This window comes from Camellia sinensis, chromosome 1 (genome assembly GCF_055761805.1).
Source record: "Camellia sinensis isolate YWXY chromosome 1, ASM5576180v1, whole genome shotgun sequence".
NCBI classification, from domain to species: domain Eukaryota; kingdom Viridiplantae; phylum Streptophyta; class Magnoliopsida; order Ericales; family Theaceae; genus Camellia; species Camellia sinensis.
Window position 1 is genome coordinate 239,079,562 of NC_138961.1, and position 23,350 is coordinate 239,102,911.

General features: G+C 34.5%; 1 protein-coding gene and 1 long non-coding RNA gene across 2 annotated transcripts; one reads left to right on the plus strand and one right to left on the minus strand.

Annotated features, from left to right (window-relative positions):
• Positions 1 to 638: 638 nt before the first annotated feature.
• LOC114307783 (cullin-3B) lies at positions 639 to 7,999 on the minus strand. The gene is made up of 2 exons (XM_028253192.2): positions 7,488 to 7,999; positions 639 to 2,827 (listed from the first exon to the last, which is right to left on the minus strand). Exons 1-2 carry the CDS (start codon positions 7,646 to 7,648, stop codon positions 787 to 789), a joined length of 2,202 nt encoding a protein of 733 aa, XP_028108993.1. The 5' UTR covers positions 7,649 to 7,999; the 3' UTR covers positions 639 to 786.
• A 1,317-nt stretch (positions 8,000 to 9,316) lies between these two features.
• LOC145790720 (uncharacterized) lies at positions 9,317 to 11,351 on the plus strand. The gene is made up of 2 exons (XR_014329736.1): positions 9,317 to 9,627; positions 10,855 to 11,351. It is a non-coding gene; the product is annotated as an uncharacterized LOC145790720 (long non-coding RNA).
• Positions 11,352 to 23,350: the final 11,999 nt, after the last annotated feature.

Sequence of the window (23,350 nt, forward strand, 5' to 3'; positions counted from 1 at the left end):
GTTGTCCATTTGTACACTGTCATTCTCTTCTTCTTGAGCTGCTTGCTTCACCCTCACCTAACTACTCATTCTCTAGCCGTTCCACCATTGTTGGACCATTAGCATAATTTTACCTCTCTAATCACTACTCATACTAAACCCCTCTCTACAGTGGTTATGGATTTGATCTGCAAGGAAAAACAACAATTTCTTTCTTTGATTAATACTTTAACTCCAATAAAATTTGTATAAAATTATAAAAATTAGGGTACCAATAAAGGAGTATTGAGTAAGTCCAAAGAAAATAAACTACTTCAGGCTCTAAGCAAGTGAGAATTTGAGAATACCGAATATAGATTAATTTTCCCATACTAAATCTGTTTCGTTTCCTCTACCTCTTCATCTCCAACTCCAAACTATGATCAAAGTAATCACAAACTTATCATTTCACAACACAAATGCTGCTTCAATCCATACATATCCCCGAGAAAACATTGGATTCAATTCAAACATTGGGCAACCTCATCCTCAGAGGTGTCCAAAGTAACTTTGTTACATTGTAGTTTGTGAAACTAGAAGGCAACAACCTTCCCGAAGGATGCATAAAAGAAAAAATGGTGAAATCAAAAAATGAGAGAGAGAGAGAGAGAGAGAATGTATAATGCAAAGAGGCACCAAATGCATGGAATAAATGTTCAGTAAAACCCAACTGAGCCTGCAATGATTCACCAACAACATCCAGCTTACAATTCCGCCAGCAAGGCATGAAAAGCCCATTAAAATGAGACAAATCAAACAGTAAATTTTTCAAGCAAGGTATCGATACAACTTCCTATCCACTTTGTCCCTTTCTAAAAACTCGCGCTCAATAAGGGACTCAATTCGTTTCTTTATTACAACAGGGTTTGGCAGAAATCGTGATTGCAGTTGCTTTGTGACCTCAGCAACAATATTGTTGTGATCAAGCACTCGCCGCGACTTCATGATCCTCACAATTGCCGCCTCAATCTGGGGCTTCCTGTCCTCCTCCACTCTCTGCCGGGTCTCCTGCTTTTCTGGTTCAGACTCCTTTTGTGCCACAACAGTACCTATCTTAACCTTGAATAACTTGCTTGTGAACTTGTCGTTGAAAAAGAAGGCATCATCCTCCGCCACTTCTTTGCTCATAGGCTCTTTCCGCAGGATATTCTTCCCCCTAACACAGGCCAAAGACTGCAGAGACCTTTTCAAGTCCGAGGCAGGTATCTCCGTTGCCTGCTCTATTTCTTTGTAACTTAGCCGATCAGTACTGTTGAATAACATAAGGATACACATCTGGTATGTGGAAACATTCAGCTCGTGCTTCTGGCCCTTGCCAAATGTTGCTTTCAAATCAGCCGAGCCCATATTTGTCTGCCAGGTCAACCTCCGCCCAGTGTGGGTCCCAAGATAATACATCCGAAACTTATCACATATCCCCAGGATTTCTGACGGAAGGTTGCAAGTGACACTCGACTGAGTCGGCCAAGAGCCTGTTGTGAGGACCTGGACAGCAAGTGTAGGGTAGTCTGCTATTTCAGCACCCATGCTTGCATAGAACCCCTGGATGGTATCGTGAGATGTCTTCATGTCGGTGAACATACCTTCCAACTTTGATGTAAATTGATACCCACATTCTGTTTTGAGCTTAACTATCAAACTTCTCTCTGCATCATCAGAGACAGTTTTCCCTGACAGAAGCCTCTTTGCCAAATGCTGCTTGTAATACTTTTCAAACACATCCTTCTCTTGGAGGTAACGGAAAAGCATCATCACCTTGTCTAGTACAATCTCAACATCTTCCTCATTAACCCCTTTCAGTCCTTTCCGAAGCTTATCGTCCACAAACAAAGATATGAACTCTGGAGACCGAGGGTTCAAATTTATAAAATATTCAAATGAGGAATTCAAAGCATTCTGGAATGTCTTGTCACTGTTAAATGCCAAATTTATAATCTTATCATGTTTATCCTTCTCATCCAAGAGCCGCTGCACAAAGTCTACAGGATCCTTTAACCTTTCTGGATCAGTAACTAGTTGCTTACCTGTATCCCGAATGTGAGAAGTCATCACATCTCTAATTATTGGGAGTCCACTAGGAACCCTGCGGAACAAACTATACATCCTTCCCAGGTCCTCATATTTGTCATCCACAACCATATTAACTAAGCCTGAGTTTTCCATATGGACTAATCTCTGCATTTGACTCTCAATCATCTCCATCTCAACCACATAGGTGATCTTGGCTTCACTTTTCAAATCCAAGTAGTGGGAGACTCTCTCAATCTCTTCATTAAGACGTCTCTCAGCTTTCTTTAGATAATCCCCACAATCACAGCACTCGATGAACTGTTGAGACTCACCACGGTAGAAATCAGCTGAGACCTCCAGAAAAGGTTTCTCAAAGTCATCTTGGTAAACAGAAGAACCTAAATCCATTAACATTTTTATTATATTCCTCATCAACCCCCTGTTTATAACTTCACCAGTCCTTTCTCTCTGCACAAGTTCAAGGAGTGTATCCTGAAGCCTTGATTGGATTTTGTTAGAGTGGATAATGTTGTCCCTCCACAAATTCAACCCTAGCTCATGAACTGGGGTTTTGTGTGTGCTAGGGATGAAAGTCCTGTCCATGTACATCAAAATATCTCGGATCATTTGCAATGCCTTGTTGTGTTCTGCCCATTTCCTGTTTAACTCTTCCAGAAACAAACCTCCCTGAGCAGCCTCAATTGATTTTGCTATTTCCTTTAGATGCAATGTCATTGTTGACACAAGTCCCGAGTAGAGTTTCTCTCCAAATTTGTGCAGAACCATATTGTAAGCATTCCTGAATATATACCAAATAAACATCAGAAGTGTATGGAAGTTAGCTAGAAGGCTTTTAACAAGCTATTGCCAACATGCAACATATCACATTAATGCCATGATGAAACAATTCAAATATATTCCAGGCAGATCAACACATGGACAACAAACTGATTTGAAAAAATCAACACAAACCCCCAGTATCAGGGGATAGCTAGAAAGGGCAAACTAGGATAGATTGACATCAAACTATCAAAGACAATAACTCAGAGAATAGAGGACCTACGAAAGAGAAATAAAGTGGTTCATTAAAAGAACAGGTTTCAATGAGCTTATGATTGCAACATATAGCAAAAGGCAAACTGCTTACTAGGCCTGCAACTATTTTCAAGTGGGCCATTTGTTGGACAGGATTTAGTTCTGGTGGGAGGGGACAGTGAACACAACAACGTCAGTTCTTGGACCAGCTGGACAAAATTAAATCCATGATGCACAATAATAATAAAACAAAATAAATTTGCCTCATCTAAGATACACCAATGAAGCGTTATTTCTTTTGCCTAACATGTTGTCTAAAGCATAACCAACTTTCCCTGCTGATTTATAAGTCAAAGAACACCCCAACACATCTTCAGTTCAGCCTCCAACTCTAATTCTCCATATAAAAGTTCTTAAACTATGAATCATAATTAATTTGAAACCCTCAAGTTTCATGGAATCTAGTAGTGAATAACTACATTACCGAAACTAATATTGGGCATAAGCTTACCCCTTCATCTAACAGTGAATGAGACTATGAACTCAAATTTTAAAAGCAAATCTTGTAAGGGAATCATATCAATGAATGAAGGGTGCTCTTCCTTTCAATAATTCAGCACTGAGATAACAAAGCTTAAGGCACACTGACATTGAATTGTATACTTGGAAAAGGAAAGAAAAGATAAAATCCAGGTGAACAACACACCTTATTGTTACTTCTTCTTTGACTAGTCCTAAAATCCCAACACTTTGCCACATGTTATTCTGGACCCAACAGCACATCAACTTCAAGTTTAATCAAGGGATGATCACAGCCCACAGATCAACCTTCTCAACGTCCTCCTATGAGTGTTAGTATTTATCTCCCACATTAAACACCACACAGTTTGTGGTGAAAGTGCTAAGATAAATTACCACAACAATCTCCAAGAACACCACTAAAACATGAGGACCTATTCTGCCCCAAGCACAAGAGTTTGAATCTAAATTTAATCTCACTCAACCAAAAAAAACCAAGCCCAGGCTTTCTAATTGCACAAGAACTAACATTCCAATCTCTAAAAATAAATCTCAATGGCACCCCCACTTTCAAGCATTTGAAATATTTATATGGATCAAACAACCACATTCTAGGTTTTCACATTAGACTATATAAATGGAATGTTTCAAGCACAATAAATAAATCCCAACTAGAACTACCTGCCATATTCTGAATTTCTTAGGTTAAAAAAAGAAAGTTAAGACTTGGACCCTTCACATCCTCCTTTGTTGCTGCTAGATTTACACTGTCATACACCTCAAGCTGACAGTTGGTGATCAGCTCCCTTCCTTGAGTTGGGATGGAGGGCTCTCTTTCTTGCTAATGTAGTTTTCTTTTGATCGTGTACTTTTTCTACCTGTGCTGCTGAGGGACCCCTCATCCTTCATTTAAACATTTCTTTTATCCAAATGAATACATTTATCTCAGGCATACATACAAATGCACCCAGCATTATTCATACAGGCTTCCTTTGATTCTCCTGATTACACTCATACAGCAGGGCCTACATACAATGAGTCGATGACCATGAAACCTAGTTTTTGCTGTAAATCAATCCTTCATTTGAACAAATTGACTCTAATGACCATCTTTTCCTCTCCCCCAAAACAATGAAGGCATATTGATTATTGTTTTTGAAATCTTAAAATATTTATATTTGGATGAGCAATTTTTTTAATAAAAAATAATTCCGTGTCAGAATTTAGAAAATCCTTCACCATTAAAGGATAGATGCTATGATTTACATGAAAATAAAAAATCTGAAGGTTGAGAATTTTCACACATCTTTACCACATGATTAATGAATCTACTTTCACAGACATAATTTAGAGGAAACACAAACAGAAGAAGACAAAGATGAAAGCTGATATCAATTACAATAAGGAAAAAGTGACACATGGAACTATGGAAGCAGTGACCATCCAAAACAAGATGGGGCAGGACGTCATCACGTCAATCTATTCATGGAGGGAAAATGGATAAAGAGTGTCAAAAGAGTTTTTTTTTTGATAAATAAAGATTTATTAAGAAAGCATCAAGGAGATGCCAAAAGAATACAAAACCAACCCTTCAAACAGGGACCTAACCAACTAAATCATCAACAGTCTAAAACAACAAATAAATTAGGATCTACTGTTCTCGACACTCAACTGTGCAAAACACCGCAAAACTAAGACTCTAACTGAACAATCGATTGAGCACACCCCTTAAAACCCCGATGATTCCGCTCCAACTAAAGCAACCACATCAAACACAAAGGAGCTAATACCCAGGCTCTCTGCCGTCGCTTCCCAACTCGACCACCCCCCCAACAATGAAGCACATCCATAACCTACTTTGGTTGAGCCCACACCACTCCAAACAAAGAAAAAAACAAGCATCCACAAGCGAGAAGCAACCAGACAGTGAATAAACAAATGATCCACTGTCTCCACATCCGCACAACACATGCAGCACCAATTCACCAAAATATGATGCCAACGGATCAGATTATCAATAGTCAAAATTCTACCAAATGTTGCCGTCCATACAAAGAAAACCACCTTCAACGGAACACCAAAAACCACACGTGACACGTAGGGAAAGAACTCCCACCACCGCCACACAAAGTCCCATAAAATGACAAGACGGAAAAAAACACATTTCGCCCATGGAACCCCAAACCAAAATATCCTCCCCCTCCCAACCGACCTTAACCTCATACAAAAAAGCCAACAAATCCACCAACTGCCCAAACTCCCAATCTCGAGTCTGCCAATGAAGCACTATATCCCAAACCAGCCCCTCACCTCCTCCATCCAAATATGAAGCCACCATCACATCAGGATCTATCGCCAACTGAAAGATCAAAGGGAAACACTCCTATAAAGTAATCTCCCCACATCACCGATCCTTCTAAAACAGCATGCGCGTTCCATTACCTACTCGATACTGGATTTGATCCCAAAACCCAACCCTACCTAACCAAATAACTTTCCACAATCCGCACCCATGAGAACCCCCCACCTCCTTGGTGCACCATTCACCCCTCCCTAACCCATACTTAGATGCCACCGCCCTCCGCCATAACTAATCCCATTCATTGGAAAACCTCCACAACCACTTCCTTAACAAAGCCAAATTAAACTTACACAACCTCCTCACCCCCAACTCCCCATCCTCCTTATGACAACAAATCTGCTCCCAACTAACAAAATGATACCAAAACTCCCCATCATCACTTCCTCACAGAAAATCTCGCTGCAACTTCTCCAAGCGGCAAGCCACATTAAGTTGAAATTTATGAGAATTTAGGTATCTCATTCTCATAGATTCTTCCAAACTCATCCCCACTTGTACTCACATTTCCAATAACTCCATCTTCATTCCAGTATCGGTGGGGCAGGGCGGGGCAAATTTCCACCCCTAAATGGAGGTAGTATTGAGACAAGCAGCAATGACTTATATAACCAAGCCAAAGCATTATGGTAGGTGGAGTGGAGGTGAAGCCAGACAAAAGCGACACTAAAAAGGGCAGCAGTTACACCCAAGCAACAAATGCAGTAGTGGTATGATGGGATCAGTTGGAGGTGCGGCCATATGCATATCATATGTTTATACTGAATTTTTTAACCATAATGCAAACTCATGTATCCCACCAAATTTTAAAGATGCCAAATCTGTAATTGCAGTGGATTCAGAGTTTTCTGATCATAAATCCAATAAAATTTGCACACAAGAATGTAAAAGTCTAATGAAAATCCGTGAATTACAAATCCGCAGTTCCATCTATAAAAATTACACGGACAGCCCGGTCTGCCCTCTAGAGACTTCCATTTCTAGAAAAAGTACTTGGACATCCACTACGACATGTTGAATACATGCCCAGTCATGTCCTCTAAGCAAAGACTAAACCGCAGACAACATCAACACACACACACACAAAAGAATTGTTAAGTGTAAAAGAATAAACTACTTAAATATGTTGAATATAAGATTGACCAAACAACCCAAAAAAAATAATTGAGCCAGGTTGAGCACAAGATCACATTATTGTTTCGACATAGTTAAGGTAAAATCAAGCAAACATAAAATGCATGCCTCACAAGTTTATTTCTTCTTTTTTTTCTCCCTCGATTTGTGGATACCAAAATTTCCCGAAAACCCTAAATATTAATCCGCTACTTTATTTGCACCGAAAGCATATTTGGGTTTCAAAAATTACAAAATGAATCAGAAACAATTCCAGAAAAAACACAAGCAACGATATGGGAATCGAAATCCAGCTAAAGGGTAAACTAGTTAGTAGTAGTTCTAGAATCATATTATCATCATTTTGCAATTGGCTCAATAACAAAACATATAAAAATGTAAAAACTAGGAAGTTGAGAAATCAAAATCAAACCTATAAAGCTCCTCAAAACTAAGTCCACTAGCGTTGTGATTGTATATCTCGTGAATCGCATGTTCCAAAATCTTCCAAGTCTTCTCGGCATATTTCGGATCCACCACGACCCGATGCTTAAAAGCTTCTATCTGAAAATTCCTCTTCTTCTGAGCACTCATCTTCACCAATTCCCAATCAACACAGCCCTCCAAAAATCCAATCCGAACCCCTTTAAAACCCGAATTGTTTCAACGATCGAAATTAGGGTTTGAAAAATCAGGATTGTGAGTTTATATTAAAGATGATAACGAAATGGAAGGGACGTACGTAGTCGATGATGGAGGGAATATGTGAAAGACTATCAGAAATGTGAACGCAAAAGAATCAGAGATCGAATCGACGAAGCAAGAGAAGAAACAAAACAATCTCTTCAAGTAATGCAAAGTTTTTTTTTCTTAGAGTTTTTATTTATTCTAATTTATTTATTATTATACACCCAATATGATAATTGTAAATGGTGGAAATCACCCGAGTCACACGTCACGTCCTGATTTTTTATTTTAGAAAAAATAATTTAAAAATAAAATTTTTATTCAAATGAATCTATTTTCTGAATTTTTTTAAATAAATAAAATATAAAAGTATAATTTAGAATTATTAAACAATCTTTCTTTGAATTAAAATTATATGAAAATAATGAGTGATTTTTCTTTTTAATTTTTTTCACTAAATATTATTTTTTGTAATTTCAAAAATCAAATGAAAGATAACCAATAATATATTTGTTAATGACATCTTTAATATTATAATAATAATTGTTTAATTAAAAATACAAAAAAACACATTATTTTGTATATCAGAAATTTATGAAATTCATATTGGTTGAAATGGTGATAATTGAAAAGGGAATACTAAAAAAGGTAAATTATAAATACATTTCCTGATGTTTGATTAAAATACAAATCACTCCTTATGATTTTGAAAATTACATTCTACCCTCTGAAGTTTTTAATTTCATAACAAATCGCCTATATATCCATAAACAATTCATTTTAACTATTTCAACAGTATTATTATGGTTTCATAAATCAAATTAAAAGTAGTTATGAGTCAAATTAGTTAAATTTAAAACTAAACCCAAAATCAAATTGGAAAAAATATGTGCTATTTTGTGTGTGCCATATGGGCTATTTATTTTTGCTACATCTAAAAAAAATATGGGCTATTTTGGAAAGATGAAAATAAGTAGTGTTTTTGCTTCTTGGCTTATGCCCAAAATTATTTAAGAAGATGAAAAAAAACTACTTCTTTGCTTTTTTTTCAAAATTGTTTTATATGTTATCACATCAGTAGGCAAAGAGATAGATTGATCATATTACCCTCACGAGAGGGTGTTTGAGAAGAAACTTTTTTGGCTAAAATAATACTAAAAAATAAAATAGATTAAAATAATCAATAAAATAAAATGTCACATCAAATTCATAATCATTCATTTTTTTCTCACAAACATCACATCTAACTATAAAAAAATCTAATCATCTTTCAAAATATAAAAATTTTAACATACTAAAATAACAAATAACTAAAATAACCTACTAATATAATAACTTTCCAAACACCCATATGTGAAATTACGACTTTATCTTAGTTCTCTTTTCATACTCAGATGAATATTTTCATAATTTTAAAAGTCGACTTATTTCTTACTTGCCAAATGATTTTGTGGATTAGGATCCCCTCCAGTCATAATTCCCTCCAACAATGTCCTGCACTTTGTATCAGATGAAGACGCGTGGAGAAGAGTTGATCCAGTGGGTTGAAATGAACCACGTAGTGTAAATGGTGAGAATAAATACGAATAGTACCGTTTTCAGAAAACGACACCGTTTTGACTAACGGTGCCAATGACAACAAAAGCAACAAACTGTTATTCTCTCTCTCTCTCTCTCTCTCTCAAAATTTCAGTCGAAGGAAAGCAAAAAAAAAAAAAGACCATGAATTAGCCATGTTCTCTCATGTTTACCACAAACCCTAGAAGAAGATCAAATTAGAGAGGGATTCAACCCAGAAAATCGCCGTCGTGCATCCACCTGCAACGGCGCCGGCGTGAAGAACCCTCCACATATCAAATTCATTTTTGCAGAGACACACCATTTGGGTATTATCAATTCTCTCTCTCTCCCTCTTTATATATATATATATATATATGGAAAATGTCTCGTACCTCAAATTTTGTGGTTCAAAAGTGACTCAAATGGCTAAAACGACGTCGTTTTGGCCATTTTTATGTTGTTTTATACTCAAAACGACGTCGTTTTAGCCATTTGAGCCACTTTTGAGCCACAAAATTTGACTTATGTAGCATTGTCGTATATATATATCCCAAGAAGAGATGTATTGATTTGCTTAAAGTCTTGTGTTTTGTCTTCAAGAAATTTAGGACTTTGTTTTAAATTCTGAGACAAATCAACTCCATCTATTTGTGTTTTTTTTTTTTTTTTTTTTTGAAACAAATTTAACTCTTCTCTTTATATATATTTTGTTTTTTATACTTGTATCAAATTTAGTGTTTTTTTAATTATTTTTTATTATTGTATCAGATTAATACTTTTTTATCCAATTGCATTGAAAAAAATGTTATTGCAATTGGGGCTCTGTTTTATTTATTTATTTATTTATTATTATTATTACATTTGGGGCTCTGGTTTTTTTTTTTTTTTTTTCTTTTAATCCATGTATCAATGTGCATTTTATTGAAAGATAACATGTTAGTATTATTATAAAAAAATTTAACCTAATTTGTGAATCTGCATTCTTAAGGCCTTGTTTGGGAACCCTCCATTTTAGTCAAAAAGTCAAAAAGTTACTAAATTAGTCAAAAAGTCAATAACTCATATCAAAAAATCAAAGATTCTCTTTTCTCTCTACTTTTTGCACATTTTTTCGTAAAAAGTCAAAAAGTTATCACAAACATATACTAATTTTTTTTAACTCATATTTTAACCAAATAACTAAAAACTTACTAAATTAGCTTGTTTCCAAATGAGGCCTTAGTATAAGAAAAAACAGCAATGCTACAGACCCCCACTGGGGATGACCCCCAGTGACCCCCCAGTGCCACGTGTTGGCCTGGGGTTGGCTGAAAACTTAAAAAAAAAAAAAAAAAAAACTGTTTTTTTTTTGGACCAATGGGAGGTGACCCCAGTACCCCACTGGGGTCCAAAGCTTTATTCAAGAAAAAATTAGTTTATTGGATTTGTTACCTAATTTATTGGTTGTTGGTGGTTGTGAATGTTTGGTCTTTAAATATTAACTATGTTGCAGGACTTTCATATAGATTTTTATCATTTATGGTGCAAAATATGCTTGTTTTGTCATGTGTTAGTGAAGGTCAAAGTTTCAACAACTAGGGGGAGCATACTGATGCACAAGTGGATTGCAAAGCAAGGATCAAAGTTGTTGGGCTATAGAAGTAGTAGAGAAGTATTGTGCAAAGCTGAATGGCTGGTGCTTGCTTTGGTCAATGATGGATTCTAAGGGGGCTTGGGGGACAGTCGCACTTCTAAAAATTTGAAAAATATCATATATTATATTAAATTTTTTTAAATAATTTAAAATTATAGGAGTTCGTAATCTCAATTTTTTTTTAGATAATTTCAAAATTATATAGAGTAACCCCCCTCAATTTTTTAAACTATAGAGTAGCCCCTCAAAATCATAATCTTAGATCCGTCCTGATTTTGGTTGCTTCCTTGTTTATGAATCTAATAGCTTTGTGGAAAAAAATGTAAACCTTTGAATAACAAAATGTGAACTTTCTATTTATTTTGTAAGCATTGTAATGGAGATTAACAAAATGTAATGGTAGTGCACCATTCAACATTTTAATGACATCGGTGAATTTTTTTTTAATGAACAAACAAAAGATTTATTTTGTATCATGACTTTAGGGCACCAATTTTTTCAATCTCTCTATATATATGTATGTATATGTGTGTGTGTGTTAGATTTTTTTTTTTTTTTTTTTTAATGTATTTTGAAAAACATGCCCTTCAACATTGATGCAGTAGCAACTGCTTGCTAAGGATTGAATTGGAGTCATTGCCTAGTCCTTACCAAGAATAAAATGATTTTGTTTCAGATTGCTTTGGAGTTAGAAAATAATCTCTTTTATCAAAGACAAGATAAAACTTAGTCAACCCTTGGACCTGCAATACCTATAACAATTGCTAATAAGTAAATAAAAGTTGCAGGGCTAGATGTCAAATAGCATATCAACCAATAGATTAGCAATTAACACAGAAGATGCTGAGCCTTGAACTCTAGGGAAGCTATAAAGCAATGGAAAAATCTGCAAACTAACTTCACTTTAGACCATGGCAACTTCTCTAAACTTCCAATAAATTTGGCTGGACAAAAGTTCAAAAAAACAGAGTTCACTTATTTCCAAATAAATGTTTACTACCACCAACAAACTTTCTAATTACCTTACGGGGATAGCTTTGACATCAATTAAACAAATTTCAAAACGGAAAAGTTCAGCAACAACAAAGTTCAAAAACAAAAGATCATAGCATCAATAGTTGGTCATCAACAACAATCTTTCACTTGTTTCCAAGATGTTCTGAATTTGAAGGATTTGAAGGTGTATGGGTGTTCTAACCAATGTTTAGATTGTCAGCCTTTGAGAGAGAAAATAAAAATAAAAATTAGAACAAGTTAAAAAATATATAAATCAAGAATTTTCGTCATAATACATATTATATTCCTGTGTGATATTTGAGCATTGTGATGGGTAAAGCGCATTAGTTCCTTGAAGTAAGGCTTGGAAGCTAGTGAATTGATGTTTTCCATTCCATAACCAAGGCATTGAATTGGGTACTTGACCAATGGTGTCACTACGTATGAGGGCATGTTTGGAGGTACTTGTACACCCTAAAAAAGAGAATTTATAGAAATGAACTTAAATAAAGTAAATAATGTGAAGAAAAGAACAAAAAATTAAGTAATAACTATTTTTTTTTTTTCTTTTTTTTTCTTCTTGAAGTGGCCAAAATTAATAAAAAAATTAAGTAATACCTCAACAGATGTTCTTTTCTTTCTTGATGTTTCCAATGACTTTTCCAAACTATTTTTAATTTGTCGCCTTCCACGGTGAGAGTCAATCTTTTTCTTCAACCCCTTCCCTTGAATGAATTTTTCGCCGCCCTCATTCATAAACATTTCAGAGCTGTCATCATTCATATCAAGTGTTTCATCAATAACATGTAATTGTAATTTGCTTTCAACAAGTTGAAGCAAATTTTTCCCTTGCTCAATGACAATTCATAGGTTTCTTCCAATTCGGAGCCCCTACATGATGTCTTACTTGTTAGACTTATTTATTTTGATGATTTATTTAATTATGTTTTTAATTTATTTGAAAGAGAAAAATAGAATCAAAATTTATTTTGTCCCACTATTTCTCACCCAAACCTTTATCTTAAATGTTGTTAGAATGTATTTAATATTTGATTAAATCAGGAGTTCAAACAGTTCAAAACAGATGTTCAAATAGCCCAGTACAGCAGCAGTTCAAAAGGTTCAAGTGAAAGATATTCAAATTTGTAATGATAAAGTGGAAGATATTCAAATTAGTAATGATAGAGTAGAAGATATTCAAATGAATACAATAGCTATAAACGGTTATAAATTCAAATGAATACAACGGCTATAAACGGTTATAAGTTTCACTATATATAACAAGGCCTCTAGCGTAAACAAGTTACAAAAAATAAAAAAAAATATTCTTTGATCTATAATCACTCACATCTATTCTTTGAAAAATTTTCTAAGAAGTGTTCTTCAATTTTTGTTTACATCCTTTCTCATAAATTATACATTAAGTCATATAGCTTAAGCCCATCTTTCCTATGTGAGGATTACAGAAAAATCAGAGTCTCATTTTTATATCTATCTTTGAGAGATAATTCTTGTAACTTTCTGTAAAAGCAAAAACACCTTCTTTTTAATCCTGTAAGAGTGTAGTATTCTCAGTGTTTTTTGGACTTAGAAAGTCTGTGAAAAATCTGTGGAGGATTGCTCCATCTGTGAAAAGGTTGCTAGCACCCTGTGAAGTTAGAGTATAGTGAAAAATCTCAAGTGAAACTTGAGGAGTGGACGTAGGCCGAGTTGAAACCGAACCACTATAAATTTGTTTGTCTCTCTTTCTCTTATCTCTTTATTTTATTTAAATTGCCATAACTATATTTCACATTTTCACTGTGCTAAAATCATTAACTGACATAGTTGTTAGAATACTTGTTTTAATTATTTTTATTTCATTAACTATATTTATCTATTATGCTAGTCATAATTTTTATTAGGATATTATTAATTTTTATTTGTAAAAACCTAATTCACCCCCTCTTAGGTTGTCTTTTTGGTAACAATTGATATCAGAGTCTAGACTCTTGTTTTAGATTTAACTATCTGGGAGTTTCGATCCATGGCAATCTTAGCTAAAGAACAAGTCACAAATAGGCCACCATTGTTTGACGGAAACAATTATAGTCATTGGAAGAATAAGATGACCCTATACCTACAAGCCACTGATTATGCCATGTGGATTATTGTCACCAAAGGTCCAAAAATTTCTACCAAATTAGTAGACAATATTAGTGTACCTAAAACTAAAGATGAATGTGATGAGAGAGATCATAAATTATTGCAAGCCAATGCAAAAGTCAAACTCACCATTGTTTGTGGATTAAACTGTAAGGAGTATAATAGAATTTCAAGTTGTGATTCGGTAAAAGAAATTTGGGACAAACTTGAGGTAACGTATGAAGGTACAAACCAAGTGAAGGAATCTCGTATTGATATGCTTGTTCATAGTTATGAATTGTTTAAATTGAACTCTGATGAATCTATTTCAAGTATGTTTACTAGATTTACTGAAATTGTAAACTCTTTGAAATCTCTTGGCAAAACTTATACTAACAGTGAGTCGATGAGAACAATTCTTAGGTGTTTACCAAAGAATTGGGAAGCAAAGGTCACAGCCATTATAGAAGCCAAAAATCTCTCCACACTTGGATTGGATGAGCTTATGGGTTCCCTTATGACTCATGAGATCACCATGAAAAGACACGAGGATGTTGAAAACAAAAAGAAAAGTGGAATTGCATTCAAAGCCTCATCAAATGAAGAAGAACATGAAAACTCCAGTGAGAATGAAAGTTATGCCATGTTTAGTAGATATCTCAAAAGGCACTTCAAGAAAAACAATTATGAAGGAAGAAGATCTTTCAAGAAAGAGTACAACAAAGATAACAAGAAAGACCCTATTATTTACTATGAGTGCAAAAATCCTGGACATATAAAGATAGATTGTCCAAAATTGAAGAATCATGAAAAAGACTACAAAAGAAACAAAAAAGCCATGGTAGCAGCATGGAGAGACAGTGAAGATGAATGCTCAAGTGATGAAATTGAAAATGAAGTAACCAACTTATGTTTCATGGCTCTTGAAAATGAAGACTCTATTCAGGATGAAGTAACTACTCTTTATGAAGAACTTGAAAGTGCATTCCAAAAACTACAACATGAATTTAGAAAAGTTTGTGCCAAAAATAATGTGTTGAAGAAATTTGTTGCATCTTTATCTATTAATGTAGAAGAATTAAAGAAAGAAAAAATTATTTTGAAAAATGATTTTGATACTATCTCTAATGAGAAAACTACTTTAAAAAATAATGTTGATGATTTAACAAAAACACTTAAAAATTTTGTAAAATGTAGAAATAATCTCAACATGCTTCTTGGAAATCAAAAATGTGCTTTTTGATAAAGAAGGTATTGGATATAACCCTATTAAGAAACAAAAGAATCTCAATACAATTTTTGAAAAGGCACCTCTCATGGCACACCCTCATATTACTTGTCATTATTGTAGAAAAAAAGACCATTATATATCTTATTGTCCATTCAAAAAGAATATGAACATGGGAATTAAAAAGATTTGGATTAAGGGATCTAACAAAACTAATCAAGAAGGACCCAAGAAACTATGGGTACCAAAAACCAACACTTGATTGTCATCTTGTAGGTTTGCTTTAAGTCCAAAGTTAAAGAAGGGAAGTGGTACCTTGATAGTGGATGTTCCAGACACATGACCGGAGATAAATTATTCTTTACTAAACTATCATCGCAAAATGAAGGATTTGTTACTTTTGGAGACAACAAGAAAGGAAAAATCATCGGTATTGGTAGCATCGGTATTTCTTCTAACCTTTCTATTGAAAATGTTTTACTTGTTGATAAACTTAAACATAATCTACTTAGTATTAGTCAATTATGTGATAAAGGTAATCGAGTTATTTTTGATAAATCACATTGCACAATTGAAATCACAATGATCATAAAACTTTATTCGTTGGTAATCGTCACGATAATGTTTATGTTTTTCATCTCAGTGATCTCTATGCTAGTGATGTTAAATGTCTATATGTTAATAATGGAAATAGTTAGTTCTGGCATAGAAGACTTGGTCATGCTCATATGGATTTAATTGCTAAACTTTTGAGAAAGGATTTGATCATTGGACTTCTAAAAATTAAATTTGAAAAAGATTATCTTTGTAGTGCTTGTCAACAAGAAAAACAAACTAAAATATCGTTTAAATCAAAATCTCACATTTCCACAACTAGACCTTTACAACTACTGCATATGGATTTATTTGGTCCCTCAATGACATCTAGTCTAAGTGGTAAACATTATTGTCTTGTTATTGTTGATGATTATTCAGGATTTATATGGGTTATGTTTTTAGCACACAAAGATGAAACCTTTTCTTCTTTTACAAAACTCTGTCGTAGAATTCAAAATGAAAAAAGCTTTCTTATTACTAATATTCGAACCGACCATGGTAGAGAACTTGAAAATGAGAAATTTGAATTGTTTTGTGATGAACACGGTATTGGACATAATTTTTCAGCCCCTAGAACCCCTCAACAAAATGGTGTGGTAGAAAGGAAGAATAGAACTTTAGAAGAGATGAGTAGAACAATGCTTTGTAAAAATAATCTTCCTAAGTATTTTTGGGCCGAAGCTGTTCACACCGCATACTATATTTTAAATCGTGTATTAATTAGACCTATTCTCAAAAAGACTCCTTATGAACTTTGACATGATAGAAAGTCCAATATTAGTCACTTGTATGTTTTTGGTTGTAAATGTTTTGTACATAATAATGGTAAGGATAACTTAGGTAAATTTGATTCAAAATCTGATGAAACAATTTTTCTTGGCTATTCCTTAACTAGCAAAGCTTATCGCGTTTTTAATAAAAGAACTCTTATTGTGGAAGAATCTATACATGTGGCATTTGATGAAACTAACATCTCTGCTCAAAAGCAAATTGTTAGTGATAATATAGATTAGGAACCAAATGTGGAAGATTCAAATATCTACAAAGAAGATAACCAACTATGTAAGTTGAACAAAGAGATTGAACAACATATTCTCTCACCTCAAGAAGAAGGAGGAAACAATGATGATTTGCCAAGAGAATGGAAGTTTGTTCATAATCACTCTAAGGATTTAATCACAGGTGACCCTACAAAAGGTATTGAAACTCGCTCTTCACTTAGAAACATTTGTAGTAACTTGGCTTTTCTCTCACAGATTGAGCCTAAAAACTTTCAAGAAGCCGAATTCGATAAACATTGGATGATAGCTATGCATGAAGAGCTTAACCAATTTGAGAGAAACAAAGTGTGGAAACTTGTGCTAAAACCTAAAGATCATACCATTATTGGTACCAAATGGATCTTTCGAAACAAACTTGATGAATCCGGCACAATTATAAGAAAGAAGGCTAGACTTGTTGCACAAGAATACAATCAAGAAGAAGGTATTGATTTCGATGAAACCTTTGCTCCGTTTACTAGATTAGAAGCCATTCACATGTTACTTGCATTTGCATGTTTTAGTAATTTGAAACTTTATCAAATGGATGTAAAAAGTGTCTTTCTTAATGGTTTTATAAATGAGGAAGTTTATGTTAAACAACCCCCAGGTTTTGAAGATCATGCTTTTCCAAATCATGTTTTTAAACTATCAAAAGCTTTATATGGTTTGAAACAAGCACCTCGTGCATGGTATGAACGATTAAGTAAATTTTTGATTGAAAATAATTTTTATAGAGGAACGATTGACACAACACTTTTTGTTAAAACTAAAAATGATGATTTACTTATTGTGCAAATATATGTGGATGACATTATATTTGGTGCTACTAATGAAACCTTGTGTAAGGAATTTGCTAAGTGTATGCAAGGTGATTTTGAGATGAGCATGATGGAGGAGCTAAATTATTTCCTTAGGCTTCAAATCAAACAATGTAAGCAAGGAATTTTTATCAACCAAGCTAAGTACACAAAAGAACTACTCAAAAAGTTTGGTATGTATGACTCAAAAATAATTAGAACACCTGTGAGCACATCCATTAAGCTAGACAATGATGAAAAAGGTAAGTCTATTGATCAAACAAAATATCAAAGTATGATCGGCTCACTTCTTTATTTAATTGCAAGTGGACCTGATATTATGTTTAGTGTTTGTATGTGTGTTAGATATCAATCAAATCCTAAAGAATTACATCTCAGTACCTTTAAAAGAATTTTTAGATATCTTGTTGGCACTCAAAATTTGGGTTTGTTTTATCATAGAGGTGTTACATTTGATTTAATTAGTTACTTGGATGTCAATTTTGCCGGATGCAAACTTGATAGAAAAAGCACCAGTGACACTTGTCACTTTCTTAGTAACTCATTAGTATCTTGGTTTAGCAAAAAGTAAAATTTTGTTGCTTTATCAACGGTCGAAGCTGAATATATAGCTTCCGGAAGTTGTTGTGCCCAAATACTTTGGATGAAACAACAATTGGAGGACTTTGATTTGCATTATGATCATATCCCTATTAAATGTGATAATACTAGTGCCATCAATTTAAGCAAAAATCCGGTTCAACACTCACGAACAAAACATATTGAAATTTGACATCATTTTTTAAGAGATCATGTTCAAAAATGGGATATTGTACTTGAATTTGTAAACACCGACCAGCAATTGGCGGATATTTTCACAAAACCCCTAAGCGAGGATCGCTTCAATTTTATTCGTAGCGAGCTTGGAATGTCGATTTCTATTTAAAAAGTTTTGTTATGATTGTGAAACTTGAATTTTTGTTAAAATGATATATGTGTATTGCTACATTGATATGGAAACATTTATACCAGTTGAATGCTCTCAAGTCCTTCATACATTTATTCTCCTTAACAGTTTGTTATTCTCAACTGTGCAATTTTTTTGGGATTCTACATCTTGAGGTAAAATTAACTCTGCATACATTGATTTTTTTTTAACCCTCATGGTATTTTTTTGGCATTACCATTCCAGCAACACCAACGTCCCATTAAGTTTAATTTCTGCTGGTATTATTTTATTTTGCTACTGGCTCGGCCACGTTGGCCTGCCCAACTCCCTCCTGCACTGCCGGAATCTAACCCGGTAACGGTACTTCCTGCCTCGCAGGTCTACCACGCCTAGCTCCTCTTCCTCGTCCTGACATCCTAATAAAGGCAACACAGAACGTTAGCACATTCATAAATGTGCCGAAACTAAACACTCACGTCCTAATGCATGGACAACTGTAATTCACTCCACATAAGCACATAAACACATAAGCACTTACGAATTTCATTTCCGGATAATGATAGTCCCGAGGCGTTACTAGAGTTCCGGTTAGAAACAGCATTGATCAAGTGCTTTTCCAACAAGACTCCTAGAAACCCAAGGATCCAATCAACATCCTAGAAATTAAATCCCATACCCACATAGTCACATAAGCATGTTATCAATTAAGCACATAGCATATGATACTACATTTAAGTCTCTATCAAGCGAGACAAACCCATTGTGATCCTAATCACTTCCCACGTACCCAAAGTATTCGAACCTGGTACGCTCTGATACCAAGTTGTAACGCCCTCAAAATAATAACATTAAACCCATCAAATAAGACATGCATTGACATATGAACTAGCCACATTCTTTTATTCATTAGAGTCTCATTACATAAGTATTACATGTTAACATCATAACAAAATGCCCTACGGGCTTACAGCTTTCCAAGTTAACACTTGGTTACAACAAAAGAGTACTAACTCGTTTACACATTAAGCCCTTGGCTTGAAGTTACATGTAATACATCAAAAGTAAAACGACAAAACTTGTCCGCCTCAAGCCTCCCAAGCTATGTCCTTGGAGGTGGCATGCTACCTGCACCTGAAAATGATATTCCCATATAGGGTGAGCCACAGCCCAGTAGAAATACACTAAACCAATCATGAACAATGACTAAAATATTAGCAATTGATAGATGGCCAACACTGATACAATCACATAAATCACATATTTATGTCATACGACTTATGAGTCCAAGTTTCCTTTCATTTTCCCTTTTTCAACGGATAGGCATATAAGCACTAACCACATTCTCAACAGATATGTATATCAACAATATCCACATTCTCAGATAAGCAAATAAGCTATATCCACATTCTACAACAGATATGTATAACCACAATATCCACAAATAATCATATGAGCTATATCCACACATCACAAAGATAAGCATATAAGCTCTATCTTCACTTCTAGACAAGCATATGAGCTGTATCTACGGAGTTCATCCCCTATCTTCTCCCAACACTAACCGGTTTAGAGGTACATCCCCTATCTTCCCCTAAACCGCGGAGTACATCCCCTATCTCCTCCTCTACACATAACGTATACAAACACATCGGTTCTATATACAATCACCCAATACATACAATTAATGTATTCTATCAACCGTCAAGTTCCATGACACACTTCATTGATTAGTTTCAGTTTGCCTAATCATCATGCATTGTCTACAACAATCACGACTATCCTCCACCGATAGCCCAAAGCAGTTATTTCTAAACAGAAAGTAAATGCACAATGGATATTCAATCAACATTTCATTTCTTCATTTTTCTCAATTAATTATCTCAATTAATTAAACAATGTAATTAGGTCAATTCCCATAATTAACATTTCAACCCTTAGGTCCCATTTTCATCAATGATTCAACAATCATTCCATTTCTCTATGCCAAACATGCATCTAGGTTTATTATGAATAAAACCCCAACTTTTGTAAAATTACACAAAAGCCCCAAACTTTCACAAAATTACCAAACCAAGCCCAACATCTCAAAATACCAAAATTTAAAGACAAAACCCATAGAGAGGAGTAGGATATCCCTACCTTGAAGTTTTAGCCAAAAAGGAGATGAAGACTCGAAGATCAACGTGCTCCAAATCCAAACTTTTTCAGATTAAATCGAAGCTCTCAACACCCTCTATCTTTTTAACAAAGGCCCTAGGCTAGATTCACACTCTAGGGAGATCAAATCTTAGAGAGAGTGCAAGTATAGAGAGAGAGGGGCTCGGATTTAGGGTTTGATAAAAAAAAAAAGTGCAAAACTGAAGCTCAAAACCGCTACTGTCCGCTGATATAAAACACGCTCGCTCAAGCGAAGCCTTCGTCGCTCGAGCGACCAGACACAGAAACTCTCGATCGAGCGAAGAAAAACCCAGACCGCTCGAGCGAAGGAAGCTCGCTCGAGCCAAGAAAGGCAACTCTCAGGTCCAGAACCAGGTGCAACCGCTCGCTCGAGCGAGCCACTCTGGCTCGACCCACCAGACACGAACCCCACTCTCGCTCGAGCGACAAACTCCTCGCTCGAGCGAAGGTCCAAAATTCTGGGCAGCAACACTAGGCTCCCGAACACAACCAACCTGTAACAAACCTGCCTAACACATCCTATAACTCAAATATGAAGAAAATGGAATGTAAACACGATAATAACCAACTACCAACATCCACGGACACATGTCCGGATCACTGTACAACAAGGGTAAACCCGGGATCGCTATATATATTATGGTATTATTTTCAAATTATGGTATTATTTAAAAACTAATCTGATGATTATATATTTATAGTTTGATATCTTAGTCTCATATCATGTCTCTAATTAGAGCTTATTCATTACACATGTGCTAACCTATGTATTTAGAAATGAATTCAAGGAGCATAACTTGAGGGGAAACTTTTCTTACTCCTAAATCAAATCAAAACAAAACATCATTGTGTGCCATCATCAAAAAGGGGGAGATTGTTAGACTTATTTATTTTGATAATTTATTCAATTATGTTTTTAATTTATTTGAAAGAGAAAAATAGAATCAAAATTTATTTTGATGATTTATTTGAAAGAGAAAAATAGAATCAACATTTATTTTGATGATTTTATGTTTTAATTTATTTGAAAGAGAAAAATACAATCAAAATTTATTTTGTCTCATTATTTCTCACTTAAACCTTTATCCTAAATATTGTTAGAATGTATTTAATATTTGATTAAATCAGGAGTTCAAATAGCCCAAAACAGCGGTTCAAACAGCCCAGCACAGCAGCAGCTCAAAAGGTTCAAGTGAAAGATATTCAAATTTGTAATGATGAAGTGGAAGATATTCAAATTAGTAATGATAGAGTAGAAGATATTCAAATGAATACAACGGCTATAAACGGCTATAAGTTTTATTATATATACCAAGGCCTCTAATGTAAACAAGTTACAAAAAACAAAAAAATATTCTTTGATCTATAATCACTCACGTCTATTCTCTGAAAAATTTTCTGAGAAGTGTTCTTCAATTTTTGTTTATATCGTTTTTCATAAATTATACATTAAGTCGTATAGCTTAACCCCATCTTTCCTGTGTGAGGATCACAGAAAAATCAGAGTCTCATTTTTATATATATCTTTAAGAGATAATTCTTGTAACTTTCTGTGAAAGCAAAAACACATTTTTTTTAATACTGTAAAAGTGTAGTACTCTCAGTGTTTTTTGGACTTAGAAAGTCTGTGAAAAATCTATGGAGGATTGCTCCATCTGTGAAAAGGTTGCTAGCACCTTGTGAAGCTAGAGTATAGTGGAAAATCTCAAGTGAAGCTTCAGGAGTGGACGTAGGCCGAGTTGAAACCGAACCACTATAAATTTGTTTGTCTCTCTTTCCCTTCTCTCTTTATTTTATTTAAATTGCCATAGCTATATTTCACATTTTCACTGTACTAAAATAATTAACTGACATAGTTGTTAGAACAATGGTTTTAATTATTTTTATTTCATTAACTATATTTATCTATTGTGCTAGTCATAATTTTTATTAGGGTATTATTCTTTTTATTTGTAAAAACCTAATTCACTCATCCTCTTAGGTTGTCTTTTGGGTAACATTATTGAAGAAGGAGCTTAATGTCTTATGTCTTCTACTTTGTTCCAACTTTGGGTCAGCTTGAATGTCACATCCTTTGAAATCTTGAATAACCTGAGCTCTAGCTAGTTTTGCCCACCTTTTTAGAATGTATTGGCTTGGAATTTCCATTATGGTCATTTCACCATTAAGCACTTTAATCACATGACTGCACAAGATACCTTTCATTTCAAACAAACTACAAGAACATAACACATTACCATCTTTGTCCCTCATCACTTGACGTATTCTAAACTGTCGATATGCTATCATAGTATAAACCAAACAATCACCCTCTTCAACACAATTTGTTATGCATAAGTCAACTGTCGCCTCATATTGAGCTTGAAATTCTTCAAATATAGTCTTTGTGTAAATACCTCCTACTTGAATCAACATTGCAACTGACACGTTTGTCTTAGGCAACTTTATGATAATGCATACTTATTAAGCACCCTTATACTGCTTCACATTAAGCACCCTTTCAA

What these genes read in the sequence shown, in the direction of transcription:
- LOC114307783 (XM_028253192.2), bottom strand. Translation starts at nt 7,648, where the DNA reads ATGAGTGCTCAGAAGAAGAGGAATTTTCAGATAGAAGCTTTTAAGCAT. An exon ending in AGTTTTGAGGAGCTTTATAG is followed by an intron (nt 2,828 to 7,487) that starts GTTTGATTTTGA and finishes GTATATATTCAG; the next exon opens with GAATGCTTACAATATGGTTC.